At 45.8% G+C, this 21,317-nt stretch overlaps 1 protein-coding gene across 8 annotated transcripts in view; it reads left to right on the forward strand.

The window, feature by feature from the left end:
• Positions 1-474: 474 nt before the first annotated feature.
• LOC143764784 (erlin-1-like) overlaps positions 475-21,317 on the forward strand; it is a 158,363-nt gene continuing 137,520 nt past the window's right edge. Inside the window, exons 1-2 of one of the 8 annotated variants that reach the window (XM_077250742.1) lie at positions 705-805; positions 17,141-17,302. In XM_077250742.1, coding sequence (XP_077106857.1) covers positions 17,295-17,302 — 8 coding nt within the window. In that variant the 5' untranslated portion in view covers positions 705-805; positions 17,141-17,294. Of the gene's footprint in view, positions 579-656; positions 827-17,140; positions 17,303-21,317 lie in introns of those variants that run through there. The other 7 variants (XM_077250740.1, XM_077250743.1, XM_077250741.1 and 4 more) reach the window with 7 other exon arrangements.

Consider the following 21,317-nt stretch of genomic DNA (forward strand, 5'->3'; position numbering starts at 1 on the left):
TCCCCAGGCTCATACCCAGGTCAGACTCATTCCCCAGGCTCATACCCAGGTCAGACTCATTCCCCAGGCTCATACCCAGGTCAGACTCATCCCTCAGGCTCATCCCCAGGTCAGACTCATCCCCGGGCTCATACCTGGACTCATCCCCCTGGCTCATCCCCAGGTCAGACTCATCCCCCGGTCAGACTCATCCCCAGGTCAGACTCATTCCCCAGGTCAGACTCATTCCCCAGGCTCATCCCCCGGTCAGACTCTTCCCCCAGGCTCATACCCAGGTCAGACTCATACCTGGACTCATCACCCGGTCAGACTCATCCACCAGGCTCATCCCCAGGTCAGACTCATCCCCGGGCTCATACCTGGACTCATCCCCCTGACTCATCCCCAGGTCAGACTCATTCCCCAGGCTCATACCCAGGTCAGACTCATCCCCGCCCCGTGCTTATACATGGACTCATCCCTCTGTCACACTCATCCCTCAGGCTCATACTCGGGTCAGACTCATCCTTGGTCTCACAGCCGAACTCATCACACCCGACTCATACCGTGACTCGTCCCCGGGTCAGACTCATCCCCTGGTAAGACCCATTCCCGGGCACATCGCCCCCAGGCTCTTCCCCGGGTCAAACTCATCCACGGACTCTCTAGCTGCAGGCCGCCGCACGCTGTGTTCCGCAAAGCTCACAAAACATTACACTCCCGGAAGTGCCGTTTGCAGAACTCGTTCTTATGGTTCAAGTTGGCCCTCCAGAGCTTCCGTAGCTGGAGGTGCGCCGGGATTCTTGGTATGAGAGCGTGAGACCCGGTGAGTCTGTGAGGAAGTAATGTGGGTACTCTCGAGTTTTATGGTTCGCTGCCTGCAGTGCTAGACGATGTGTGACTGAGTTAGTAGTGCCGAAGCTAGCGAGGTGATAACTGCGGCTGTGTGAAGCCGTGGTAGGAGGCTGGTGTAGTTCTCCGGGTCCAGGTATGGACCTGTGTAGGCTGCGTGCGTGAGTGGACTCATCCCCTGGTGTGGTGTCAGGGGCGACTCTCGCTGTACATTATGTTATATAGAAGTAGTACTAGCCTATGCCTCTGAGATGTGAGCAGGTGGCACACCTCTGCCTTAGGCTACTTTCACACTAGCGTTAACTGCATTACGTCTCAAAACGTCTTTTTTCAGAAAAAACGCATCCAGCAAAAGTTTTTGCTGGATGCGTTTTTTCCCCATAGACTTGTATTGGCGACGTATTGCGACGGATTGTCATACGTCGTGTCCGTTTTACGACGGATGCGTCGAAATTTGGCCACACGTCGTCGGCAAAAAACGTTGCTTGTAACGTTTTTTGTCTCCGCCTAAAAAACGTGTCGCGACGCATCCTGTGGCATACGTCGTTGGCTACAATGGAAGCCTATGAGCGACGGATGCGTCGGGACACGTCGTACGATGCAATGCAGCGCTGCAATACGTTTTTTTGCACTGAGCATGCTCAGAAGCTGGATTTTGTTGCCAATTGGCCAGACACCCCCAAATCTATATAAACCTGGCCTGGGCCTTCAACCCCACATATGCCAGCAAGACCCAGAGAGAAGACTGCCAGCCACAAGACCCCAGCCAGCCACGTATTTAAGTGCCACGTATATAAGTGCCACGTATTTCAGTGCCACGTACTATAAATACTATAACTACGTGGTTATATGTGGCACTTATATACATGGCACTTATATACGTGGCACTGAAATACGTGACACTTATATACGTGGCACTGAAATACGTGGCACTGAAATACGTGGCACTGAAATACGTGGCACTGAAATACGTGGCACTGAAATACGTGGCACTGAAATACGTGGCACTGAAATACGTGGCACTGAAATACGTGGCACTATGACTGTCAGAAAATGTTCATTAAACGGTTAGGGGTGAGGTTAGGGGTAGGGTTAGGGTTTGGATCCCTTTATCATCATCCGTAGTTCATTAATCGGATGTATCCAGAGTCGCCTCCGTCTCCGTTGCTGCAGAAGCATCCTACGCCTTTCCGCTGCCGCCTCCTTCTCCCGCACTATGATATCCAGGCGATTCGTCTCAAAGATAATGTCGGTAACCAAACTAGCAATGCTCACAAGAACACCTTCCATCGCTGCCACAAAACTAAAACCCTCAAAGATGGGCTGTAAAAACAGTAACTATATAGTTTTCCATATTTTCCAGTAGCCAATCAAATTTGGGAGCCTCCCTTTTAAAAACGGATCAGTCGTAAAAACGGATGCAACGGATGGTAAAAACGGATGCAACGTATGCAACGCATCCAGTATTTTCGACGGAAACGTTTAACGGATTTGCGACGGATCCGTCGAAATGCTGTATGCGTTGCATACGTTTTTCACTTTTTTGACGCATCCGTTTTTTCGGCAAAAAAACGGATTTGCGACGTAATGCAGTTAACGCTAGTGTGAAAGTAGCCTTAGGCTACTTTCACACTAGCGTTAACTGCATTCCGTCACAATGCGTCGTTTTGCCGAAAAAACGCATCCTGCAAAAGTGTTTGCAGGATGCGTTTTTTCACCATTGATTAACATGAAGCAACGCATTGTGACGGATTGCCACACGTCGCACCCGTCGTGCGACGGATGCGTGGTGCAGTGGCGGACCGTCGGGAGAAAAGAACGCTACATGTAACGTTTTTTGCTCACGACGGTCCGCTTTTTCCGACTGCGCATGCTCGGCCGGAGCTCCGCCCCCACTTCCCCGCACTTCCCCGCACCTCACAATGGGGCAGCGGATGTGCTGGAAAAATGCATCCGCTGCCCCCGTTGTGCGGCGGAGACAACGCTAGCGTCGGGAACGTCGGCCCGACGCACAGCGACGGGTCGAGCCCGACGCTAGTGTGAAAGTAGCCTTAGGCTACTTTCACACTGGCGTTTTTTGTCCTTCGTCGCAATGCGTCATTTTGGTCAAAAAACGCATCCTGCAAAAGTGCTTGCAGGATGCGTTTTTTGTCCATAAACTAACATTAACGATGCATTGTGACGAATTGACACACGTCGCAACCATCGTGCGACGGTTGCGCTGTGTTGTGGCGGACCGTCGGCTGCAAAAAAACGTTACATGTAACGTTTTTTGCTGCCGACGGTCCGCTTTTTCCGACCCCACCTCCCCGCACTTCCCCGCACCTCACAATGGGGCAGCGGATGCGCTGGAAAAATGCATCCGTTTCCCCCGTTGTGCGGCACATTCGCTGCTAGCGTCGGTAACCTCGGCCCGACGCACTGCGACGGGCCGAGCCCGACGCTAGTGTGAAAGATCCCTTAGGCTACTTTCACATTAGTGTCGTGCACTGCACGTCGCAATGCGACGTTGCGGCGCACCGACGCATAATGTGGAAGCGGCGCACAACGGGGGCAGCGGATGCTGTTTTTCAATACATCCACTGCCCCATTGTGAGGTGCGGGGGGGCGGAGTTCCGGCCGCACATGTGCGGTCAGAAATGCTGCAGTCGACGCACCAAAAAACGTTACATGCAACGTTTTTTGGTGGCGACGGTCCGACGCGACCGTCGCACGACGGTTGCGACGTGTGGCAATGCGTCGCACTGCGTCACTAATAAAAGTCTATGGAGAAAAAACGCATCCTGCGGGCACTTTTGCAGGATGCGTTTTTTCTGCAAAACTGAGGGCAGATATTAATAGCCTAGAGAGGGTCCATGGTTATTGGCCCCCCCTGGCTACAAACATGTGCCCCCAGCCACCCCAGGAAAGGCACATCTGGAAGATGCGCCTATTCTGGCACTTGGCCACTCTCTTCCCACTCCCGTGTAAAGGTGGGATATGGGGTAATGAAGGGTTAATGTCACCTTGCTATTGTAAGGTGACATTAAGCCAGATTAATAATGGAGAGGCGTCAATTATGACACCTATCCATTATTAATCCAATTGTATGAAATGGTAAGAAAAAACACACACAATATTGCAAAGTATTTTAATGAAATAAACACACAGGTTGTTGTAATGTTTTATTGCTCTCTCAATCCACCTGAAGACCATCGTTCTGTAACAAATTAAATATAATAAACCAACAATATATATACCTTCTGTAGATCTGTGACGTCCCACGATGTAAATCCATCTGAAGGGGTTAAAATATTTTACAGGCAGGAGCTCTGCTATAATGCAGCTGTGCTGGTGCCTGTAAACCCCGGGGAATGAAGGTAATGTAGGTCAATGACCTATAGTTACCTTCAGTTGCGGTGATGCGCCCCCTGCTGGATATCCTCATATGACGTCGAGCGTGGGAAAAAGTTCCCAGGCTGCAGTTCATGAGGACATCCAGCAGAGGGCGCATCACCGCGACTGAAGGTAACTATAGGTCATTGACCTACATTACCTTCATTCCCTGGGTTTTACAGGCACGAGCACAGCTGCATTATAGCAGAGCTCCTGCCTGTAAAATATTTTAACCCCTTCAGATGGATTTACATCGTGGGACGTCACAGATCTACGGAAGGTATGTATAGTGTTGGTTTATTATTTTTAATTTGTTACAGAACGATGGTCTTCAGGTGGATTGAGAGAGCAATAAAATATTACAACAACCTGTGTGTTTATTTCATTAAAATACTTTGCAATATTGTGTGTGTTTTTTTTAACCATTTCATACAATTGGATTAATAATGGATAGGTGTCATAATTGACGCCTCTCCATTATTAATCTGGCTTAATGTCACCTTAGAATAGCAAGGTGACATTAACCCTTCATTACCCCATATCCCACCGTTACACGGGAGTGGGAAGAGAGTGGCCAAGTGCCAGAATAGGCGCATCTTCCAGATGTGCCTTTCCTGGGGTGGCTGGGGGCACATGTTTGTAGCCAGGGGGGCCAATAACCATGGACCCTCTCTAGGCTATTAATATCTGCCCTCAGTCACTGGCTTTACCACTCTGGCGGAGAAAATTGCGCGGGAGCCCACGACAATTTTTTCCGCGATTTAACCCTTTAATTTCATAGCTAGAGCCCCCAAATTTGACACACAGACCCTTCTTACATTAGTGAAGAGGAATATGTAATAAAAGAAGGGATATGAGATGGTTTACTGTATGTAAACCATGTCTCATATCCTGTCGGGTTTGGGACGGAGAGAGCAAAAGCCGTCAATTGAATTAGCGCCTTTTATGCTATCTAGCGCTGCATTAAATATAAATATACATATATAGGTGTCTCACTGACATATATATATATATATATATATATATATATATATATATATATATATATATATATATATATATATATATATATATATATATATAATATATACATACACATTCTATGTGTATATATCTATTCTATTCTAACCTGTCAGTGTGATTTTACTGTGCACAGCACTGATTTGCCGGCTTTTCAAAGGACACCGGTGCGTACAAATCGGACAGTAATACGGATGTCATACGGATGATGCGATTACAAAAAACGGATGATGCGATTAAAAATCGCATTGCACTCGCATGACACTCGCATGACAATCACATACGTTACATCCGTTTTTTCGGTCCAGATTACGGACCGTTTTTTCTCTCGCAAGTGGAAAGGGGCCCTTAGTGTGTTCCAACCAGTAGACCTCTGGCCTATATGTACTGGCGGTGTGTTCCCACCAGTAGACCTCTGGCCTATATGCACTGGCGGTGTGTTCCCACCAGTAGACCTCTGGCCTATATGTACTGGCGGTGTGTTCCCACCAGTAGACCTCTGGCCTATTTGTACTGTTGGTGTGTTCACACCAGTAGACCTTTGGCCTATTTGCAGTGTTGGTGTATTCCCACCAGTAGACCTTTGGCCTATTTGCAGTGTTGGTGTACTCCCACCAGTAGACCTCTCACCTATTTGCAGTGTTGGTGTATTCCCACCAGTAGACCTCTCACCTATTTGCAGTGTTGGTGTATTCCCACCAGTAGACCTCTCACCTATTTGCAGTGTTGCTGTGTTCCCACCAGTAGACCTCTCACCTATTGGTACTGTCAGTGTGTTCTCACCAGTAGACCTCTGGCTTATTTGTACTGTCGGTGTGTTCCCACCAGTAGACCTTTGGCCTATGGGTTTGGTCCTCAGTAGTGAACTATCCTGAAAGTTCACTGTTATCTCACTTTCCTAGGTAGAACATTGACTCTGTACTGTCTGAGATAGAAATGTTTTCATGGGCAAAGGTGATGTAAACTACCCGTAGTAGCGCCTATTAAACTTGTGCCTGCAGTGTGCACTTTGTCTCTTCAGTTGGACAGAAAACCTTTTATTTCTCCAGTCACCTTCCAGGACAGCCACTTCGGAGGTCGTCTGCCCTAATAGGGGACAGGAACACAAAGAGGTTAAATACCCCACCCCTTCCTTCAACCACCAGTGTTTTCCTGTCCCCTATGGAGCATGAAGAGGATCTCTGATGGTGCTGCCGTGGCCGGTGATAGGAGCACCCCACATACCTCAAAGAAGCCGGGCAGCTGAGGTCGGGGGCTTCTGTTCTCCTCCTCCAGTGCTGCTCCCGTCTCCTCGCTCTCGCGGGACTCGGGACCTTCACGCCCCTCCTGCGCTCCCTTCGGGGGTAAAGCGGGGGGGGGGGGGGGTGACGTGCATGCCAGGGGCCTCTTGAAGCTACCCAGTTTCCTCCTTCCCTGGTGCTGTTCCCGGAGCGCGCGCTGGCCAGGTGGCGCGCCCCCACTTCCGAGGCTGCATTCCACGCTGTGGTCCGCGTCACTTCCGGTGGAGTGCTCGTCGCTTCCGGTTCCTTCCCTGATGCGTTCCACAATGGAGGGCGTGCCGGACGGCGTTTTTTCCCCTGGGCCAAAGAAGGGAAATCAGAGGCGTTCCACGGAGGTTTTCACCCTATTAGGCCAGATTTTGGGGAGGAGGAGCACAGATGACGCTGGACCCTTGATCCTATAAAAGATTCGGGTGGGGAGTCACCAGGTAAGGCTGCCGTCACACTATTATATATAGCACAAGAGGACGGAGTAATAAAATCCCAAAAATCATGTTCATAAAATAGCATAAATTTTATTTTGACCAAAGGCTGCCGTCACACTAGCAGTATTTGGTCAGTATTTTACACCAGTATTTGTAAGCCAAAACCAGGAGTGGAACAATTAGAGGAAAAGTATAATAGAACATGTGCACCACTTCTGCATTCATCACCCACTCCTGGTTTTGGCTTACAAATACTGATGTAAAATACTGACCAAATACTGCTAGTGTGACGGCAGCCTGAGACATACTGTCTGACGCTGACTGTGGATTGACAGACATGGACGGTGACAAGCCCCCTTTGTCTGCGTCTGCGGAGCCCGGCGTACCCCCCTCCTACTGTAAGGAGCAGGTGTCTGCCCCGGCTATCCCGTATTTACTCCCACAAGCGGCTTAGCAAACCTCTCTCTCTTATAGGGAGAAAAGGTCTCTGACCCTAAAAGAACAAGCCGCAAGATGTGTGCTGCCATTCTCACCTCTACATATGGGAAAAAGCTCTGCCAGTCCTTTACAGATGAGGTGCTATGCTCAAAACAGCCCTCCCTTCTGGATAGCATCAGATCCCTCATTAAACAAGAGGTCCAGACCTCCATGGCTACCCTCTCCCAGATCCCGGTGCCTCAACCACCTCCTAAATAGAGAAAAGTGGCTCCGGTGGAGTCTGACTCGGGCTCTGGCGAAATTCGATCCTCGGGCTCGGAGGACGTTTGGGAGAGTGCAGGTTCCACCCCCACCCCTACCCCAAATCAGAAAACAGTAAATATTACTTTAGTTCTGAGGATATTGGTGAGCTAATCAGTATAGTGAGAGGCACTATGGGGGTGGAGGATGAGGAAATTAAACTCACGGTACAGGATGAAATGTTTGGGGGTCTGAAACCCAAAGATCAAAAGGGTTTTCCCGTACATAGAAATATACAAAATCTGATTCTACATGAATGGGGCCTCCCTGAAAAAGGACTTAGCGCACCGTCAGAACTAAAAAAAACACTTCCCCCTTGGATGGGGATAACTCCTTATGAGAAACCCCTAAAGTGGATGTCCAGGTGTCCAGAGTAACTAAAAAAAAACAGCCCTTCCCTTTGAGGACTCCTCCCAGCTCAAAGATCTGATGGATTGAAAAATAGAGAGCTTGTTAAGGAAGTCCTGGGACACGTTCACAAATTTACTAAAAAACAACATTGCCTCCACATGCGTGGCCAGATCCCTGTTTTTCTGGTTACGCACACTTGAGGATCATCTGATACAGGGCACATCAAGAGAGGAAATCCTAGACTCTCTACCCCTGCTACCGAAGGCAACGGGGTTTTTAGCCGACGCCTCCGCTGAGTCTGTCCGAGTAGCCGCAAAAGCTGCCGTCCTCTCCAACTCATCCAGGAGAGCTCTCTGGCTGAAATCTTGGGGAGGCGACTTCATCTCCAAATTGTGCGGCATCCCTTTCCAGTGTCATCGTGTATTTGGGCCCGTTCTCGATGATATCCTGGATAAGGCTTCGGACAAGAAAAAAATCTCTTCCCGAACAAAGAATCCCAAAGAGACTTTTTATTTCGCCCCTCCGGTGATCAACTTTCACAGAGAGACTATAGGGGAAAAGGCAAAACAGGGAGATGGAGTTATCTCAAAGGAGGCAAAGGCAGGAACATCCTTGTCCCTCAATCACAACAGACCCCAGATAAGCAATGACTGCTCTCCGTCGGTGGTCGACTCTCAATTTTTCTCACCCAGTAGCAGTCCATCTCCACAAATCAATGGGTCCTTCGTACCATACAAGAGGGACTAAAAATAGAGTTTGAGAGGCCTCCCCCACAATGCTTGAGGGTAACTTCCCTACAAACTACACATATCCAGTAAAATCACACTGACAGGTTACAAAAGAATAGATAGAATAAATGTGTATATATATATATATATATATATATATATATATATATATATATATATATATATACGCACGCACGCACGCACACACACGTACGTATATATATACACTGTGTTCCAAATTATTATGCACAAAGAGTTTAGGAGTGATAAGGTTAGAATTTTTTTGTTTGTCATTTAAACTCATTGATGGTGATGTGTGTCAGGGCTCTTTATATCACTGAAACCAATTGCAGATACCTGTGCAAATTAGTTTGGCAGGTGTGTCCAAATAAAGGCAAGACTACTTCAGAAGGCTGTTCCACATTATTTAGCAGCCTACATTTTTTGCCAAAATGGGAAAGAAAAAGGATGTGTCGGCTGCTGAGAAGCAACAAATTGTGGAGTATTTAGGTCAAGGCATGACTACAATCAACATTGCCAAGACACTTCACCGTGATCATCTCACAATCAAGAAGTATGTAGCTGATTCCCAGCACACACGTGTGCATGCTGATAAGGAAAAATTGAGGACTTTTTCCAACAGGCAATTGCGTAAGGTTAAAAGAGCAGCTGCAAAAATGCCTTGTCATAGCAGCAGACAAGTTTTTGAAGCTGCTGGTGCCTCCAACGTCCCCAGAACAACAAGATGCAGGGTCCTTCAGAGGTTTGCAGCTGTGTGTAAGCCATCCTGTCGACCACCTCTATCCACTGCAACAAGCAGAAACGGCTTGGGCCAACCGATACATGAAGACTGACTTCCAAACTGTTTTGTTCACCGATGAGTGCCGTGCAACGCTTCAATGGTCCAGATGGATGGAGTGAAGGATGGACACCCCATGAAAACACAGCTAAGGCGCCAACAAGGAGGAGGTGGAGTAATGTTTTGGGCTGGAATCATGGGGAGAGAGATTGTCGGCCCCTTTATGATCCCTGAAGGGGTAAAGATGAACTCCATAATCTATGTGGAGTTTCTAAAACAACACTTCCTGCCGTGGTTCAAGAGGAAGAACCGTGCTTTCCGCAGCAAGATCATTTTCATGCATGATAATGCACCGTCTCATGCTGCAAAAACACATCTGCATCTCTGGCTGCTATGGGCATAAAAGAGGACAAACTTATGGTGTGGCCACCATCTTCCCCTGACCTCAAACCAATTGAGAACCTCTGGAGCATCATCAAAAGGAGTGTCTATGATGGCGGGAGGCAGTTCACATCTAAGCAACAGCTCTGGGAGGGTATTCTGTCCACATGCAAAACAATTGAAGCAGAAACCATCCAAAAACTGATAAATTCAATGGACGAGAGAGTTCAGAAGCTTCTTTCGAACAAGGGGTCCTATGTGCAAATGTAACATCACCTAGAATAAAGTTTTCACTTGAAAACTGTTTGATTTCATTTTGTAATAGGCTGATAATGCTTATAACTTCACAATTGACCATTTTTTTGTTCAAAATAAAAAAAAAAAAGGTTAAACTCTGCTGTGCATAATAATTTGGAACATGCATTTTGAGTGTTTATTTTTTTTTTTAAAAGATACTGTTTTCATAGGCATTTTTTTCCAAAACATTGCAATTATACTAGAATAGTAGATGACCGGAAAATAACAATGACTGCAGTTCAGATAGGTAATTTAGAGAAAATATGAGTAAATATTATTTGCATAATAACTTGGAACACAATGTATACACACACGCACACACACACACACACACACACACACACACACACACACACACACACACACACACACACACACACACACACACACACACACACACACACGTGTGTATATATATATATATACAATGTATATGTGTGTGTATATATATATATATATATATATATATATATATATATATATGTGTGTGTATGAATATATTTATATATATATATACAGTGCCTACAAGTAGTATTCAACCCCCTGCAGATTTAGCAGGTTTACACATTTGGAATTAACTTGGCATTGTGACATTTGGACTGTAGATCAGCCTGGAAGTGTGAAATGCACTGCAGCAAAAAGGAATGTTATTTCTTTGTTTATTTTTTTTTTTAAATTGTGTAAAGTTTTTTCAGAGGGTCATTTACTATTCAACCCCTCAACCCACCAGAATTCTGTTTGGTTCCCCTAAAGTATTAAGAAGTAGTTCAGGCACAAAGAACAATGAGCTTCACATGTTTGGATTAATTATCTCTTTTTCCAGCCTTTTCTGACTATTTAAGACCCTCCCCAAACTTGTGAACAGCACTCATACATGGTCAACATGGGAAAGACAAAGGAGCATTCCAAGGCCATCAGAGACAAGATCGTGGAGGGTCACAAGGCTGGCAAGGGGTACAAAACCCTTTCCAAGGAGTTGGGCCTACCTGTCTCCACTGTTGGGAGCATCACCTGGAAGTGGAAGGCTTATGGAACTACTGTTAGCCTTCCACGGCCTGGACAGCCTTTGAAAGTTTCCTCCCGTGCCGAGGCCAGGCTTGTCCGAAGAGTCAAGGCTAACCCAAGGACAACAAGGAAGGAGCTCTGGGAAGATCTCATGGCAGTGGGGACATTGGTTTCAGTCAATACCATAAGTAACGTACTCCACCGCAATGGTCTCCGTTCCAGACGAGCCCGTAAGGTACCTTTACTTTCAAAGCGTCATGTCAAGGCTCGTCTACAGTTTGCTCATGATCACTTGGAGGACTCTGAGACTGACTGGTTCAAGGTTCTCTGGTCTGATGAGACCAAGATCGAGATCTTTGGTGCCAACCACACACGTGACGTTTGGAGACTGGATGGCACTGCATACGACCCCAAGAATACCATCCCTACAGTCAAGCATGGTGGTGGCAGCATCATGCTGTGGGGCTGTTTCTCAGCCAAGGGGCCTGGCCATCTGGTCCGCATCCATGGGAAGATGGATAGCACGGCCTACCTGGAGATTTTGGCCAAGAACCTCCGCTCCTCCATCAAGGATCTTAAGATGGGTCGTCATTTCATCTTCCAACAAGACAACGACCCAAAGCACACAGCCAAGAAAACCAAGGCCTGGTTCAAGAGGCAAAAAATCAAGGTGTTGCAGTGGCCTAGTCAGTCTCCTGACCTTAACCCAATTGAAAACTTGTGGAAGGAGCTCAAGATTAAAGTCCACATGAGACACCCAAAGAACCTAGATAACTTGGAGAAGATCTGCATGGAGGAGTGGGCCAAGATAACTCCAGAGACCTGTGCCGGCCTGATCAGGTCTTATAAAAGACGATTATTAGCTGTAATTGCAAACAAAGGTTATTCTACAAAATATTAAACCTAGGGGTTGAATAATAATTGACCCACACTTTTATGTTTAAAATTTATAAAAATTTAACTGAGCAACAAAACTTTTTGGTTTGTAAGATTCATGCATCTGTTAATAAATCCTGCTCTTGTTTGAAGTTTGAAGGCTCTAACTTATTTGCATCTTATTAGACCTGCTAAATCTGCAGGGGGTTGAATACTACTTGTAGGCACTGTATATGTGTATATATATATATATATATATATATATATATATATATATATATATATATATATATATATATATATATATATATATATATATATATATATATACGCACTAGACTGTGGCCCGACTCTAAAGCATCGGGTATTCTAGAATATGCATGTCCCCGTAGTATATGGACAATGATGATTCCAGAATTCGCGGCAGACTGTGCCCGTCGCTGATTGGTCGAGGCAACCTTTATGACATCATCGTCGCCATGGCAACCATTATGACATCATCGTCAATACTGTGCCCGTCGCTGATTGGTCGAGGCGAATTCGCGGCAGACTGTGCCCATCGCTGATTGGTCGAGGCAACCTTTATGACATCATCGTCGCCATGGCAACCATTATGACATCTACGTCGATACTGTGCCCGTCGCTGATTGGTCGAGGCCCAGGCGGCCTCGACCAATCAGACGCGGGATTTCCAGGACAGACAGACAGAAAAACCCTTAGACAATTATATATATAGATATATAAAGAGAGAGAGAGAAGTGGAGATAGCAGCGTGGTATGTGAGCGAATGTCATAGACTGCGAGAAAGAGAACTATGATGCCATGGACTATAGCCCCCACAATAGATCTGCCCCCATCCACCTTCCCTATGCCATGGACTATAGCCCCCACCCTGGATACAGAGGCTGTGCGTGCAATTCTGACAAGCTGATTCCTGGCACTCAGTGCCAGGAGCGGTCCCTCACCGCTCTCGGAACTTTAACCCTCCAAATAATGCGATCAAACTCAGTTTGCATAATGAATACCATCACACACTGCATCATAATCGCGTGGTTAATGTGCACTTTTATCCCTTTTGCAGATTTACTTGAGCAAGGAAATAAAAATAAAATATCTTTTTGAAAATGGTGCTCGCCGTGCCTGCTCTTTTGCAGCTGTCCGTTTTGTATAGATCCTATAGCCGCTGTTGCACAGGTGCCATCTTGCTGGAGATCAAAAAAAAAAAGTTCTCCACCAAGATGGAGCTGCCCATGCTCGAGATACTCGTAATGGCCATCGCGGCTATTGAAAGCCGTCATCCACTCGTCTCCCTGGCGAGTTCGAACCTGGTTGTATGCCCCTCGTAGGTCAAGCTTCGTGAAGACCTTCATGAAGAACCCTTCAGGCTATTAACCAGCTCGGAGATCAGGGGTAGGGGGTACTTATTTCTTATCGTGATTTGGTTAAGGCCCTTGTAATCAATGCAGGGTCGCAGAGAGCCGTCCTTCTTTTTCAACAAAGTAAAACCCAGCTCCAGCCGGAGATGAGGATTTCCAGATAAATCCCCTGGCGAGGTTCTATTCTATATACTCGGACATAGTGCGAGTCTCTGCCTGGGACGGGTTAGATTCGGCCTCGTGGAGGTGAGGTACCCGGAAGAAGTTAAGTTGGGCAGTCACATAGCCTATGAGGTGGCAAGGTCTCAGCCTCCTTGTCGAAGACGTCCGCATGTGTCCAATATGCCACGGGAAGGCCTGTCAAATTAGCAGGAGAAGGAGGAGACCGGACAGGACGAACGGGAGCAAGGCACATACTGGAGTGCAGGTTTTGCCCTTATGGTGTATGGGTGCCATGTCACATTGTCAGAAATCCTGAGGTCTCAGAATAGCAGAACCCCCCCCCCCCAATAAGTAACATCATTTTACAAAGTACACCTCTAAATTAATTCATCTAGGTGTGCAGTGCTCATATTGACACCACAGATGTGTTACAGAATGTTATACCATTGGGCGGTGAAGAAAAAAAAAAAGTTTTAGCCCCAGATTTTACATTTTCACAAGATGACTAAAAAAAAACTGGCACCAAAATGTGTCACACAATTTCGGCTAGATGTGGCAATACCCCATATGTGTCTCTACAGTACTGTATAGCGAGACTTGGGAGGGAAGGAGCGATACTTGACTCTGGAAGAACAAATATTCATAGAATAGCCTGTGGACTCCATATACAGAGCCCCGAAGTACTAGTAGAGCAGAATCTCCCCTCAAGTTACCCCATTTTGGATAATGCACCCCTCTGGGAATTTATCTACAGGTGTAGTGCTGATTTTTTTACTCCATGGGTGTTTTTCAGGACCAAGCCGCAGTGGATGTTGCTTAGTGGAAAATTGTAAATTTGCTGTTGTATTGCCCACGACATTGTGTCCAATTCTTACTTCTGGAGACACCATGTAAATTCCACGGTCTCCCATATTTACCAAAATGCCGAACGTGAACACTAAATGTGGTTTAGGCACATTGTGGGGCTCAGAAGAGGGGGGGGCATTTGGATTTTGGAGCATAGAATTAGCTGGATTTTAATTATTTATTTTTGGGGGGATGGGGGTCCATAGCGCTTTTCCGGAGCCTTTGTGCTACCAGTAATGTGGAAGCCCCTATATTTCTATTGACAGATGCCAGACCTGAGTGGGGACTTGCCTCTTTTGTGGATTCAGTTGAAGCTTTTATTGAGAACCATTCACCTAACATTTTGGATCACAATTAGGCCTCTTTCACAGATCCATGTCTCCAGTTATTGTGGTGACAGTTTCCACACGTCCTGGAGACATTGACACACACAGACCCATTCAAATTAACCCATTCAAGTGTTTCCACAGACCATGTGTCCGTGTGCCCCATATGTAGACATTTCCATGCTTTTACCGTCAGCATGGGCGGCAAAACGTCTCACACGGAGAATACAAATTGATGTCATCTATGTGACACGCATCTGCACCAGGGAAGAAGCGCTACAGTAAGCGCTGTTTCTCAGCGGCGGGTGCTGAAGGCGGCTCTCATCATTCTCCCTTGCTCAGCCAGCAATCGGCACAAGCAGAAGAGAATGATGAGAGTTATATGAAAGTCAGAACGATGACAGCAAGTGAGGGCTTTTGGGACTATTACTCCCATCATCTGACACCTGCTGCCCCTAATAAGTGACAGTAGGAGTGGATGATCGAGGTATTCCTCACCCGCTGCCTGCGATACAACAAAATAACTGAATGAAAAACCCGGCTTGGGTTCCCCCTATTTTCTTGAACCAACCAGGCAAAACTCACATCGGGTGGGGGCTGCAGCTTCAGCAAGGTTGGTTATCAAGAATAGAGGGGTCCCTACTCTGTTTTTTTAACTATTTAAATAATTTAAAAAACGGCATAGGATCCTCCCTCATTTAAATAACATGAAAAAACTGAAAAAATTTATGAATTACTGTTTTTTATTCATTCTGCCTCTTAAAAATCTAAATAGAAAGCGATCAAAAAATATTGTGCCCGATAATGATACTTATATGAACGTCAACTCATCTAGCAAAAAACAAGCCCTCACATGAGTCGTCAGAAATATAGAAAATTATAGCTCTCAAAGTATGGTGATACAAAATCTTTTTTTATTGTAAGTAAAGCATTTTATAGGGTGTGATAGCCGCCAAACATAAAAAAAAAAATTGCTATAACTCTGGTATCGCTGTAATGGCAACGATCCGAAGAAGTCATCTTATCACTTATACCGCACGAGGAACAGAAAAAAAAATTAAACCAAATCTTGACCTACTGTTGATTTGATCATTCTGCCTCCCAAAGATCGCAGTTAGGCTGAGGTCACACTTGCAAGTTCAATGCGAGAAACTCGCATCAAGTCCCGGAACTGCTTCGTTCTCGAGTGCTGGTGGCAGTGCTGGGACTTTATGCGAGAGACTTGTGCGAGTTTCTCGCATTTAACTCTCAAGTATGACCCCGGCCTAAGACTTGGCTCACATTTATCCACCGGGGTTTCTGTGTAAATCTCTGAAATACATGATTCAGACAAAACCCCCGGCAGTTCACCACAATTTTGTGTACATTTGAAAAGAAGTACACTGGCAAACCGAGGCTAGACTGAGTCCAGAGTAAATGTGCTGCCTCATTATAGTGACTGGATCCCTCCAGTGTTTTATCTGAGTCGCATCATTTGGAGACTTGGCCACGTTCATACGTTTAGTATTTTACATCACTATTTGTAAGCCAAAATCAGGAGTGGAACAACCAGAAGAAAGGTACAATAGAAACACGTGCACCACTTCAGCCACTCCTGGTTTTGGCATACAACTACAAATGTAAAATACTGACCAAATACTGAACGTGTGAACATGCCCTTAGATGTAAACACTGATGTAGAACGCAGTATAAGGCCAGTTTCACACGTCTAATTTTTTTCTAGTTTATTTCTGGAAATAAACAAAGTTTATCTTGTTAGCAGTATTTCACACCCCAAACTTTTTACATGTATGTGTAGCTCACTCAAAGACAAACCAAGCAATACCTTTACATGGCCAGTTCATTCCTCAGGCCGGTGTCAGACTTGTGAGTGCAATGCGAGAAACTCAAATCAATACCCTCCACTCTGGACCGGAGGGTTGCATAGAAATACATGCAGCCGCACACTCCGGTCCCGAGAGCCGGGAATTGATGCAAGAGACTTGCGTGAGTTTTTCGCATTGCACTCACAAGTGTGACACCGGCCTTACTGAGCAATCGACGTTTAAATTGATATGCAAATCTGAAGAGCTATGGTAAATCTGAAGCCTCTGTTACTTCAGCTCCCGCGCCCAGCGCCGTCTCCTATAGTCCTCAGGTTGGGCATAGTGCAGCATACCCACGTGGCCCTACACATTGTGGTTTTCTTTTTTTGGCTGAATGTAGCTGAAGCATCTGGGGACATTATCCTTAGCTTTGTTGGGCCTGAATTCACATCTCTGTTCTTAAGTCTGTTTTACTGCCAGTAGGTAACGTACTCTCCTCGTTCTTTTTGCTTTTAATAGATGTGGATTTTGGCAGGGTTTCAAGAGTTGTTTATTAGGCAGAAACTTTGCATGCTAGAAGATGGATTTCTCCAGCAGCTGTTTGCTGGAACAGCTGAAATACACATCTTGCAATATGTTCTTTTTACAGACACCTCTGCTTCAATGAACTGCTATGATAAGGTAATGTATTCACATCAAATACTCTTTCTCTGTAACAGCATATCTGCACAATTGTGTTAACTTTGAAGCCACATTTTATTGTATGTCTAAATGGGTTGGATATGCTGTCAGCTTTTCGCAATGTGGAAAAAACAATAGTGTGTTTGACTGTAGAAATGTTTACCTATGGGTCATTCTTGTTGACAATTCTAGTATGGTAATGTTTGCAAGTGCTCTGCTGGGGTTCAGTGTGGGTTCAGTTAACGCAGCAGTTTGACCTTTCATGCTGTTCAGGTCACGCTGTCAGTGTGAGTTTCTAGGTTTCAAGAGATCCTGTCAGCATGATCTTGTAAAGTAAAAACATGGGTGTAATACAGCCATACCACAGATTCAATTGATATATTTGGTGTAGAAATTAGTTTTATGATTCTTTAATCACCATTTAAAGTTTTCTGGTAATTAGATTTTGGTTCACAGCGGTGGGACTGTACACACACTTGGTCTTCTCCTCCATGTGTCAGACAGCTACCTTTTTGATTAGGGTGCTCAATGGGCAGCACACTGATCCAATAATACCCAGTGTGCCTTTGCTTGCCAATGGTTTTTCACACACGCAATAGTCAGTGTGCAAAAAAAAAGCACAGCATGCACCAGTCTGGTCCAGTTTGCCCCTGCTCATTTCACAATAACTGTTACACAAGTTCATTAAAAAAGCACTCTCACTAACTTTTTTTTTATACATTAAATGTATATATGTGTATATATATCCAAGGTCGTAAGGGGGTAAATACGGTCACAATACATTACATGTGATACTTATTGATGGTGCAATTTTTTTTATATACGGTATACAGTCATATGAAAAAGTTTGGGCACCCCTATTAATCTTAAGCTTAATGTTTTATAAAAATTGTTTTTTTTGCAACAGCTATTTCAGTTTCATATATCTAATAACTGTTGGACACTAATGTTTCTGCCTTGAAATGAGGTTTATTGTACTAACAGAAAATGTGCAATCTGCATTCAAACAACACTTGACAGGTGCATAAGTATGGGCACCCTTATCATTTTCTTGTTTTAAATATTCCTACCTACTTTTTACTGACTTACTAAAGCACTTTTTTTGGCTTTTGCTTTGTCCCACTATAGGACTTTCACTTTTTGCAGGCTGATCTCTTGTAAAGCATAAGCATGGGAGTGACTGTATTAACCCCCTTACGAACTTGCTTTACAAGTTATCAACCTGCAAAAAGTGAAAGTCCCTAAGTTGGACCAATTAAAATAAACATTGTACCCATCGATAAATATTTTTATGGAAAACGCCCCCCACACATTTGGTATTGCCACGTCCGGAACGACCGGACCTATAAAACTGTCACTATAGTTATCCCCTTTAATGAACAGTGTGAAAAAATAAATAAAAAATCAAGGCAAAAAATTATGCTTTATCATACCACCAAACAAAAAGTAGAACAAAACACGATCAAAAAGACGAATGTAAATAAAAATGGTATCGCTCAAAACCTCTTCTTGTTCTGCAAAAAAACAAGCCACTGAATCAGCGGGAAAATGTTACAGCTCTCAGAATAAAGCGATGTAAAAATCATTTTCTCCTTCGCCCATGACGGCACCACGGAGAGAGGGGATCTGCCCATCGGGGGACATCAGTTGGTTTCCTGTTCCTGATGGGGAACCTACAGTCGTAGCAGCAGAAATAAGTACCTGGTACCTCTCTCCCACTTCAGTTGGTTTCCTGTCCCTGAAGGGGAACCTACTGTCGCGGCAGCAGCAATAAGTACCTTTTGGTTCATCAGATGCCGGGCCGACCAGTCCGATCCAGGCAGTGGGGGATCCCAGCCTCAGCTGGGGTGGTTGCCTGAAGCGCCACCGCTGGGGTCAGTGTACCTGCAGGGTGTGCGGGGGGAGGCGGTGGAAGACTGATAGAGGCTGCCTCTCCTGGATCACGCAAACCTCCTTAATCGTACAGCGCTGGGAACTCAATGCGCACTCGCGGGGCAGCGCATCCTTATGACTCACAGGGGGCCGCAATGCATCTCTGGGAAGCCGGCCGGGCACTCGCGCATGCGTGGTGAAGGGAAAAACACATTGCATGACTGGGTAATCCAGTCGCCGGGCCCGCAGCGTCCCCCGGGGGGAGGAGGTCCCTGACAGGTATTTAAGCCAGGAAAGGACCCAGAGATGATGCTGATACACAGCTCAGCATTCGGATGAGTGACCTGGAGCATTCAGAAGGACAGGCTTTGCTGAGCCAGTCTCCCCATCATGTACAGCAACCGCAGCATCAGCAACGACCGCAGCAGCAGAAAAAGTGGGCAGAAGGGACCCTTATCATAAATGCAGCAACAGCGGCAGCTCAGGCTCTCGGTGAAGCTTGAGCTCCAGCATGGCTTCCGACGCAAGAGAGAATCCATCTTTGGAAATGGTTTCTCCTCCGAATCCGGTACCCTTCCTCCCGTCAGGTGGTGAGTGATCTTCGTGAAAGTCCACTTTTAATTTTCTTCTTTCTTCTAGGGGAAGAAATGTATGGCAAAAACTAAGCATAGGATCTGTGCTCTTTGTACAGGGGAATTGCCCACCACGTGGATAAAGAGACTCTGTGGGGCTTGTATAGAGCAGACAATTTGTAAGGAGACCCTGAGGTTCGCATCAGACCTTAGGTCCCTGATTAAGAGTCATGTGGAAGACTCCCTTAGGTCCCTTAAGGAACCGAGGAAGAAAGGACGGAAGTCCAGGCACAGGTCCCCTACACCCGAGTCTAATAGTGAGGAGAGTGAGGGATGTGTCTCAGCTTCATCCATTTCTTCATCTTCTTCAACGTCCTCGGAGGGTGAAAATAGTCATGACTGTTTTCTGATAGAGGAAACAGACACTCTTATTAAAGCGGTCCGAGCCACCATGGGTCTGGCGGACCCTCGACCCAATAAGACAATGCAGGAAATTGTTTGGGGGATTAGAGCAGAAAAGGAGGTTCTTTTCTGTTGAAAATAAATCCAGACCTTAATTAAAAAAGAGTGGAAAAAACAAAGAAAAGGTCTTCTTACCCTAAAAAGGAAATACCCGTTCGAGGACCCTGTTTGCTCGTTTTGGGGAAAAGCTCCAAAACTTGACATGGCTATTGCCAAGGCCTCGAAAAAAATTGCCCTTCCCTTTGAAGATATGGGGATGTTAAAAGACCCCATGCATAAGAAAGCAGACTCATTCCTAAAGGGTTCGTGGGAGGCTGCGGGAGGTGGGCTAAAACCAGCAGTAGCCGCCACCTGTACGGCTAGATCATTAATTGTCTGGCTGGATCAGCTGGAGTCGCAATTAAGAGACAAATCCCATAGAGACACAATATTAAACTCTTATTCCTGTAATGAGGGGGGCTGCGGCTTTTCAGGCAGATGCATAGGCAGATTCGGTCAAATTGGCTCCAGGATTGGCATCTTTCTCCACTTTCTCCAACTCGGCTAGGCGGGCTCTCTGGCTTTAGATGTTGGCCGGAGGACCTCGACGAAGTCGAAATTATGCTCCATTCTCTGTGAGGTTGAGTTTTTGTTTGGACCCACATTGGATGACATCCTGGATAAAGCAGGAGATAAAAATAAATACTTCCCTAGCCTCCTCATTCAATCTTATAAACTGCCCTTTCGGAGCAACAGATTTATTCACAGGAATAATAATGATAATAATTTTATTTATATAGCGCCAACATATTCCGCAGCGCTCTACAATTATAGAGTCCCCCCAAAAGTTCCCAGGATAAGTGGGAAGATAGAAGAGGGAGAAGCAAGGGGTTCATGTTCAATAAGGGACCCAGCGACAATAAAAAACAGACTCAATGAGGGTTTTTCCCGGGGGGGGACTGTTTCTCTTTCTCCCGACCTGGGAACAAATAACCAACAGCGCGTGGATCTTGGACTTGATATAATCAGGCCTAAAGCTGAGTCCCCCCCCCCAACCCACAACCATACTTCATAATAACTCCCGGTAGATCCTCAGAAGAGGAACAACTGGCCTTAGGACAAAAAATTCT

The sequence above is a fragment of the Ranitomeya variabilis genome, chromosome 4 (assembly GCF_051348905.1).
Source record: "Ranitomeya variabilis isolate aRanVar5 chromosome 4, aRanVar5.hap1, whole genome shotgun sequence".
Taxonomy (NCBI): Eukaryota; Metazoa; Chordata; class Amphibia; order Anura; family Dendrobatidae; genus Ranitomeya; species Ranitomeya variabilis.